This window comes from Vigna radiata, chromosome 7 (genome assembly GCF_000741045.1).
Source record: "Vigna radiata var. radiata cultivar VC1973A chromosome 7, Vradiata_ver6, whole genome shotgun sequence".
In the NCBI taxonomy this organism is placed as follows: Eukaryota; Viridiplantae; Streptophyta; class Magnoliopsida; order Fabales; family Fabaceae; genus Vigna; species Vigna radiata.
Window position 1 is genome coordinate 32,010,511 of NC_028357.1, and position 9,642 is coordinate 32,020,152.

The following is a 9,642-nucleotide window of genomic DNA, read 5'->3' on the forward strand; positions in this document are numbered from 1 at the left end:
CCAAGAACTAATTAAATAGAAAACAAAATTAGCAGCCAAATTGACATTCAACATTATGGTGCTCAATGTCAGACCCCTGTGCAAAAGTGGTGCTCAGTGCTTTGAAACTGAAATGTTTTAGAGATTTACAGTACGAAGTTGGTGCTCAATGGTACCCTGCTGCCACTCAGCGTCAAAGAATTCACAAAAATTGGTACTCAATAACACAGTCTGACACGCAATGTCCGGGAACTAAAATGCTCATAGACCTGCAACATGAAGCTAACGCTCAGCGCTAATCTGCTACCGTTCAACACTATATACACTAACTAGAAAATTCCATGTTGTGATTGAGGAATTAGGACCTGTTCAACTAATCGATTTGGTACTCCTCTTTTAGTACCTTGGTTTAGAAACAGGTTTACATATAATAGAATTTATACCAAAGTTACTTGCTCAAATTACACTTTCTTATTCATAACCAAAAGCAATTACAATACTAAAAAATATAGTTGTCATTAAAACCAAACAAGACTGTATAAGCAAATATACCAAATCAAATTGATAAAAAAACAGTCAATTTGATCCTCAAATTCAATAAAGCAACAACATGCAATTCATTAAATTTGAGAAAAATTGCACAACACATATAAAGACTAGCTTTCCTCATTTGTGAGACAACTCAACTTGTTCTAAGAATACCAAACTCTCTTCAAACTCACAAGATGTTTATCCATACCTAGGAACAATACAAACACAATTAGGCACATCATTAGAACTAGTGTTCAACAGAGAATCATAAGCATTCACAAAAGTTGGTGCTCAACGAAGTTGGCACTCAAAGCCAGTCTCCTATTGATCAACGTTGTATCAACAAACTAGGAAATTCCATGTTGTGATTAAGGAATCAGACATCGTTCAACCGACCAATTTGATACTCCTTTTTTAGTACCTTGGTTCAAAAATAGTTTTACATGTAATATAATTTGTACCAAAGTTCTCAATTGCTCATATTTCACTTTCTCATTCATAAGCAAAAACAATCACAACACTAAAAGATATAGTTGTCATCAAAACCATACAAGACCACATAAGCAAATATACTAAATTAGATTTATCAAAAACAACCAATTTTTCATCCTCAAATTCAATAAAGCAATAACATGCAATTCATCAAATTTGACAAAAATCACACAACATAGATAAAGACTAGCTTCCCTTACCCATTAGACAGCTCAATCTGCTATAAGAATACCAAACCCTCTTCAAACTCACAATATGTTTATTTATACCCAAGAACAATATAAACAGAATAAGAGTACATAATTAGAACCATTGTACAGTAGATTATCATATTGGTAACTTTAACAACACAGACAACCAAAAGAAAGATCGCATGCAAAAAAAAAAAAAAATTGGACCGGGAAAAAAGTGGTAGAAAACTAACTTACACAAGTGAAGAAGTTGATCAATCCAAGTGGAAGAATTTACCATGAAGATCAATCTCATGATCTCGGTTATTCAATCAGACGAACAAAAAGAAAGAATATTTTGAAAGAAGTTAGAGAATCATAAAAAAGTGATTTATACACCTGATATATACTTGCTAGCCAATTCTGTGAATAAAATATCATTTTAGTACTGTATCAACTCTAAGATCACCACATGGCCGTGCAAAAAATATATGTATATAATCTAAAAGAATAAAATAAAATCATTAATGATTTCAAAGGAGAAAAAATGGTAAAATTTTGAAAAGGAGCGTTGAATGTTAGACATTAAAAAAGAGTTAACAATGTGAGTGGTTGATGAAAGCACTCAATGCAATGTCAATTTGTTGAAAATAATTATCTATCTCTATATGATACACGGTGTTTTTTTTTAGATACTTAGTTTTATTAATAAAGTATATGTTTTTCAATAAAACATTATTGTTTTTATTAAACTCTTACCTTTCTTGTGGCCAAGATTATTTAGATTGGTGTCTTAAGTTTCAAATGATTTAACATCTCATAAAACACTTTTGTACTCTTTTTAAAATTATTCACAATAGATTGATAATTTAATTTTTTTAAAAAATATTTAAATAAATTAAGTTTGGCTTGATCTAATTTTAAATTATTTATTTTTGAAATATTTTACTTAATAAGGTAATTCAAATTTACTATTTTTGGATAAATTTCAATCGCATTTTCGCATATATCCATCCCTTTATACCCCCGTTTCAAAAATTGTATCGAGAATCATTTTATTTAGTTGTTGTATTTTATTTTGGGGAACGGTTTTATTGAAATACATCAGGCAATAGCCCAACGGAAGAAGGAAAGAGAAATGGGCCAAAGCCCAAACTTGTCACTCATCTCGATTCAACAATATGAGCCAACATAATATGGTACCATTATATTGTGCACTTTATCATTTACTTTAAATTTGTTGTTCTTCCTGTTCCCTACTTGAGATCAGAGTTTTACTTTCATAACTCCAACAATAAATTTAAAGTTCTCATCGAAGCTTCAAACGAACATAACTTTTGTTATACTCTCCTTACTTTCAATAGCTTACATTATATCTTCAATATTTTTATTACAATTAACTCGGCCAGCATTTTAATAACAATCTGTGATTGAATTAGATTAAACTTTTTTCTACCGTAATTTTCAAATTTACTGTAGAATCAATTGTGGCACTAATACGAAATCAAAAAGGGAAAGTGTCGAAGATAAGTTAAAGCAAAGGAGACGCTGGTCCATAGACTAAAAAGGTAAGCATGATCAACATTTCATTGTCATCAAATGGTCACTTTTGTTCCATCTGCAGAAAAAAAAAATATAATATTCTGCACCATACAAGGTTGAGATAGAATGTTCGAGATAGTCTTCCAGACTAAATAACCAGACATTGATCGATCTGTACATCAACTCCTGGCTTCTACAAAATTCTTAATTAAACCTTAAAGAACCATACTAAAAACTCGATTCTCTATTCCTCCTGACGCGGCCTACGCTCTAGTATACAATTATATATACTTGTCCACAAGGTTAAGAGCTATTTAAAAATGCTTTAACCTTTCTGAATTCACTTGGATATATGAGCACAGAATCTAAACAGAGCCCTCCTTTTGTATGTGTACAGTCAATTTGAGTCATAGAGAATTTAACTTTTGTTGATACATTACCATTCTCGACAACAAAATCGCCTGCATGGTAAAAGGCCCATTTACCTGGTCCATTCAGAAAACACTGGGATGTAACATACTGGCCATCTGAAGTCCATAGCTGGAAACGAACAGGCTTTACATCCCACCCATGAACATGCTCTGTGTTGCATACTCGCCGGCCAAATCTTTTGGAGGCTCGTCCTAGATGTATTCTGTAGAATATGCTGTATCTCCCAGCAGGAAACGGGAACTCAACATCTCCATCCACTTCAAACCACCAGATTTGCTGGAGGTACGCAACACTGTTGAATCTGCAAATCAAGGAGATAACATTGGTTTTACTTCAAGGCTCTATTAAACCAAATCAACAGTTAAACTATACTTATTTTGCAAATAAACTACTTGACAGAGATTGCAACTTGCATCATCAACCAAAATTAGCAATAGCAAAAGCATATCCTTCACAACATCACAAGTCAGAGAACAACTTTCAGCCAACACTAATCAATACCAAAAGCTACAATACATACCAGAGCCAGAAGACTAACATGGAAAATATATACACACAACAACCAAATTTTCTAGGTGATAAATTATAAAACACGACCACATTATTGATACAGTAGTCATGAATTTAGATTGTGATCTCAACTATAACTGCAACCACAGTACCAATTTCTAAGGTTTTAGTTCTCTGCAACAGAAAAGACTCGTAAGATTTATACATGTCTGCAATATCCCACAACATACAGTTTTTTAGATTGTGGCAACAACAGTAATTAAAAACCTTATACAATCTTACACCATCCCAGTTAGCCAACTTTATTTTATAGTTCACATAAAAAAATCTGGAAATGAATAATTTCATTGAACTCATCCCATGGTTGAAGTGATTGAATGATCCCAATGACTACAAAAGTGTCAAGGGAAGAGTGTATATGTATATCATAGGATAAGAATGACTTTTAGCAAAAAAAATAGTGTTACTTTGAATAGTGTGGGTGTATATACATATAAAGTCTCCATAACATAGGGGGAAACACAAATATGTCATTCAACTGTAATTATAAACTAAAAAGTCAGCAAAGTAAAGAATCACAATAAACAATGGAGAATGGAACACGAATAACAACATAAATACGGATGTTACTCAAATAAGCATTTAGGCGTATGGTATAACATACTGGGAATTGAAATGATTGTAATTTTGGATACTTTTATATAACTTCCCGATCCCCGGGGTTTTTAAATTTAACACTCAAGATTATTTGAGGTTTCCCTAAGAATTGCTATGTCACGAGTTCTGAGACTCTAGGGTTCGCCTGATTGAGCTAGTGAAACATTGTAAGGTGGAAATAACTCAGGATGGTAATCATTATGAAGCAAACTAGCAATCCGGAGTGAAATGAGTTGACATTTGATTTTCCCCCTTTCCACGATCCAGTAGGACCAAACAGACCCCAACCCAATTCTATTTTCCACCTCCAATTCCCCGTTTTCTCATCTATCATCCCATCACCAATTTTTCTCACCCCTCCTTCAAACAGCAGTGCATAATTTGGAAGGCCAGCCTAATTAAAACATAAATCGATAAATAAGAAATAAAAAGGGACAAGTATTCCAATGGGTATAACTAGGAGAAGAAAAGTGACCTAGATTCCTCAGTGGGGATATGGTTCCAGTATCTCCTATCATCAATCCCGGTTATGGACAATCCCTTGGCCGAAACGCACAAACACAGCTTACCCGTGCTCCGATCCAGCCACACTTTCTGCACAAAAACACATTTATATCAACTCCACTTCCTCTCACATCAAACCACAAACCAATAACAATAATAAAAAAATCAACACGGTTTATAATTATTAATTAATTGATTAATTAATTAATTAATCAATTGATCCATTACCTTGGTGCCGTCATCAAGAGAATTGAGTCTGCAAAGCCTGGCGTAAATCCCCCTCTTCCCCAAATGAGAGGGGAAATCATGGAAGATGCGGCGGAGTAGGACGGAGTAATTGGACGGCAGCTTAGACTCCCAGACGAAATCCGCGGAGGAAGCACCGCGGAAGGCGCGATTGAGCGTAGCAAGCTTGCAAATCTCGGGAGGGTTCATGTAGGTCATGATCTCAGCGACGCAACTCTCGGGCAACTCGCCCAAACCGTACTTGGGCGCCGATTCCGACGGCTGAGACGAAAATCGCAAACCCATCAATCAACGTTAAAGGAAAGGAGAAGAAGAATGGAGGTAGTGGTGGCGAGTGGGTTGTGTTTTCTACGGAGATGTCTCCGAGTTGGTGTTGTAATTGCAATTGTAATTTGTAATTTGTAGCTTACTCGGTTCTGTGGGTTTGTTTATGCGAGACAGCGTGATCTGACTATGACTTGACCAGAATCGTTTCACAGTTATCCACCTAAACTTTTTTATTTTTTTATTTTTCATTTCACTTTATTCAAATCAACCTTTTCTTTGGTCAATTTTCCATCAATTAATTTCAATTTCTTTTCATAAGTTATCCTTAATTACTACTTATTTCCTTTCCAATTCAAATCAGAATACTTTCAAGTCTTCAAGTTTTAGGACCTTCTAGAAAAATAAAACGGAATTCCACCTACGCTCTATAAATTTTGGCTACATTTATTTTTTTCATGTCCAATATACAAAATAAATATAATTAGACTTAAATATTATTTTTGTTTGGTTTAGTTTTAGTTTTCTTTTCACAATCTAAATTTAGTTAATTTTATTCAATTTATTTTTTCTTTAAATTTAAATAGTTAATAATACAGTTTATAACGTGATTCATTATTATGGTATGTGTTTCGGTAGGATTGATATGAGGATTGGTTGATCTTTCTTCTCCATTCTCTTTCAATTGTTTTAATCCTTTTGACAACACATCCTCCAATAGGGGGTTGACCTACAAAAGACACTCTGACACTTAAGTCTTGTATAAAGAGGTCTATATTTTATTTAGCATAACTCAAGGTTATTTTACCTCAAGGTGAATAATATATTTTATAAAGCTTTAATCAGACAATCAAATTCAATAATACCTATTAATTGCCTATTAATAACAAATTGTTGTGCAATACGACCTGTCCACTCATAAATAGTGTATATTCACATTTAATATGACTATTAAACATATTAATTAGTCATTAATTATTTTTACCTTTCCTTTGTTTATCTGATCATCAGTCTATTACATATTCTGGTTCCGGATTCTTCTTAGCCGATCGATCACCAGGATATAGTACATTATGAATATTTTTCTTCTACATTATTTTCCTCGCCTTTTTCTTAATCACCCATTCATGATATTTTTCATTTTTTTTCTCCGTTTTTGATGAGTGAAATGGAGACACTTTATTGAGGAAGTAGAAGATTTAGAAATACTTAAAAAGGGCCATGCTTTTGGCTTCCTCTTCTAGTCACTTCCAATCACTTTCAATGTCATAGAATAGAATGTTGTAATTTTAGGTGATTTAGAAAACCGAAATTTAATGTTAATGTTACTTCTTCCATGGAAGTGGATTTTTCATAAAGTGATTATGAACTTATATTTTCTAATTACATGTGGAAAATTGTGAGAACCTTGATAATCAACACATTTCTTGTCTTTTGAGACATTTCTTAATTTTTCCCAATTTTTCCTTTTTCACCTTAAACTCACAATCCAAAACTGTCACAACTAGACAGTAAACCAAAAATGAACTACTTTTAAATTGATGAAGTTGAATAGGTAATAAAATTTATGGAGATGAATGGAGTTTTGATAATAAAGATAATGGTAATGGAGGTGAGAAAGGAAAGGATGATGATGAAGGTAAGAAAAATGATATATCTGAAGATTAATGCTGCATGAAAAAAAAAATATAATATCACATAATAATAATAATAGTAATAATAGGTCACATTACATATTATATTAATAACTATTTAAACAATATTAAAAAATCTAAATTAAACAAAATTAATGAAAATCAGAATCTCATTAAGAAAAAACTAGAACCACATCCAACGAAAACTATTTAAGTCATATAATTATTATATATTAGTGAAATTAAAGGTAAGAAAAAACTAAACCATTAAAACATTTCAAAATATTAAATTCAAATGCTAAAGGATAATATAAAAATATTATTAACTGAATTAATTAGCTCATTTAATTCTCAAGGATATATTTATTGTATTTAATTTAGGTAGAGCAAGTAATTGATATGTTTGGATAAGCAGATTTGGTCGGATTTCAAAAAGGGAATTGCAGGTGAAAGAGCACATTTTCATCTCTCATAAGAAGGAGATTAGCACTGATTCAATGTGGATGTTATTACTTTCTTTATAATATTTATAATCAATTTTTATTTTTTATTATATATCTAATATAAATAATATAATAAAATACTGATAATAATAATAAATATAATCATAATGATAATAATAACTATATTTTTTAATTTTAAATAACTTTTCTATTTTTATTTTAATATGATTTTTATTATTTACATTTAAATTTATATTATATTAATTTTTAAAAATAAATTTATAATCATTTAATTTTATCCATTAAAATATTTTTTTAATTTATTATACTGATCACATCATACATAATTTTTTATTTCAAATATATTCAAATCATACAATCTTTCTTTCATTCAAAATGATACAACAATTCTTTCTTTATCTTTTCAAATTTATCTACTTACTCTCTTCCAATTTTTTTTTTAATCCAAACACATTGATAACCAACAAAAGAATAATAATTATAGAAATAAAAAATTATCGCTAATACTTGTTTTAATAAAAAATATTTAAAAGTTATATTAAATATATTTCATATTGACTTGCAATACACTTTTTCTTACAATTCATATTTATCAAACTAAAATATTAAGTAGGAAAATTTATTTTTGAATTGATATATAATAAACTTAAATTGCTACCAACCTCAAACAGTGGCTGATATTTGTCAATTAAAGTTGAGTGACAGAAAAATACTATTTTTTATTAACATATTAGAGATGTTATCATGCTACTTTTTTTTTCTTGGTGCATATGATTTGAACATTTATATTTAAGTGAACTGTAACTTTTGTTGTGAACTTATGCCTTTAAATCTTTCAATCAAAGTGAAAGTGTTATCGTGAACATAAGAAAAAATAATTAGACAGTGCAAATCACGTGTAAGAATTTTTTTTTTGAACTTGAGTTCTTCGTAAGAGTTGTAGTTTATCTTCTTATGAGTCATATTAAGGATACTTGAGATTTTAATCATTATTTTGGAATTTATGTTTTGAGTCATTTTTAATTATGATGCAACATAATTACGAGGACATGATATATGATGTGATACTAAGTTGAATATTACTGTTTTACTTTATTTAAACTATGTATGATATTTATGCAATGATGTAACAATAATTTAAATATCAGGTCTAAGGAAATACGTATGAAATTTGGATTACAAATTTGGAATAATTGGTTAATCATGATTTAGTGCATATGTTAAATAAATAATTATATTACAGTGATAATCATAGAGTTTATGAGATATTGTAAAGATCTAAATGTCAGAGTATAAATGACACTAAAACATCTTATTATTAAAAAAAATAAAATTATAAATTTTTTTATAACAATCATTATTTATTTTTTAAAAAAAAAAACTATTTTTTCATATGTTTGATTTCATCTTTTATCTATTTGACAATCTGAGTATACATAAATAAGGATTAGATGTAAGTTAATTTTTAGTTTTATAAGTTCTTAATTCATTCGGAAAAAAAATCACTACAGGTTTCTTAAGATTTAAAATTCTCCACATAAAACATAATATGATACTAATTGTAATTCATTAGAGATTCAAGGAGTACACTTTTTTATTTTCTAATTTCTTTTCGAAATCTATTTATTTCTTTTTCTTTTTCTTTTCATACGTTTTGTAAGAGTTACTGTAAAAAAATCTTGACTAAAGACAAAATTTTAATTTTTTTATAAACCAACCTCTATTAAGTGAGTCTTTATTTTATTTTTATTATAACTTTTTATAATAACTAATAGGTTTTTATATTTTATTAAATACATGTGAATCATCGTAGTATTTCAAACAAGTCACATAATATAATTAATTGGTCAATCAATATTCTTTCATGAATGTCATAACATTTTATGTGATTTAATACATAAACGTAATCCACGTTAAAAGACCTTATATAAACTAGTTCATTATTATTTATAATTATATATACAAAAATAATAAGAGTTACAATGGTTGCACATAGTTCATTCTACCTGTTTTCTTACATTAGAGTGTTCTCTTCCATGTACAATTGTGTCATCCATTTCTTTTTAATGATTTTAGAATGAGAAGTTCATAATGACTTCAAACATAATATCATTTCAATAACAATAACCATACCATAATTTATTTTCTTCAATCATAATTTGTATATATAAACACAAAGAAAAAAAAAACAAATTTCATAAATTTTTACTCAAAGTT

The 9,642-nt window shown here is 29.7% G+C and overlaps 1 protein-coding gene across 1 annotated transcript; it reads right to left on the minus strand.

Moving 5' to 3' along the window:
• Nucleotides 1-2,728: 2,728 nt before the first annotated feature.
• LOC106769544 (F-box protein PP2-A12) lies at nt 2,729-5,478 on the minus strand. The gene is made up of 3 exons (XM_014655205.2): nt 5,046-5,478; nt 4,789-4,907; nt 2,729-3,447 (listed from the first exon to the last, which is right to left on the minus strand). The coding sequence occupies exons 1-3, from the start codon at nt 5,346-5,348 to the stop codon at nt 3,018-3,020; spliced, it is 852 nt and encodes a 283-aa protein (XP_014510691.1). The 5' UTR covers nt 5,349-5,478; the 3' UTR covers nt 2,729-3,017.
• Nucleotides 5,479-9,642: the final 4,164 nt, after the last annotated feature.

Bases quoted from the DNA above. Each gene is read 5' to 3' on its own strand.
- LOC106769544 (XM_014655205.2), bottom strand. From the start codon at position 5,348: ATGGGTTTGCGATTTTCGTCTCAGCCGTCGGAATCGGCGCCCAAGTAC. The intron at 4,908-5,045 runs GTAATGGATCAA...GTTTTTGTGCAG, and splicing joins CTCTTGATGACGGCACCAAG to AAAGTGTGGCTGGATCGGAG. The intron at 3,448-4,788 runs GTCACTTTTCTT...CTTGATTTGCAG, and splicing joins ATCCCCACTGAGGAATCTAG to ATTCAACAGTGTTGCGTACC.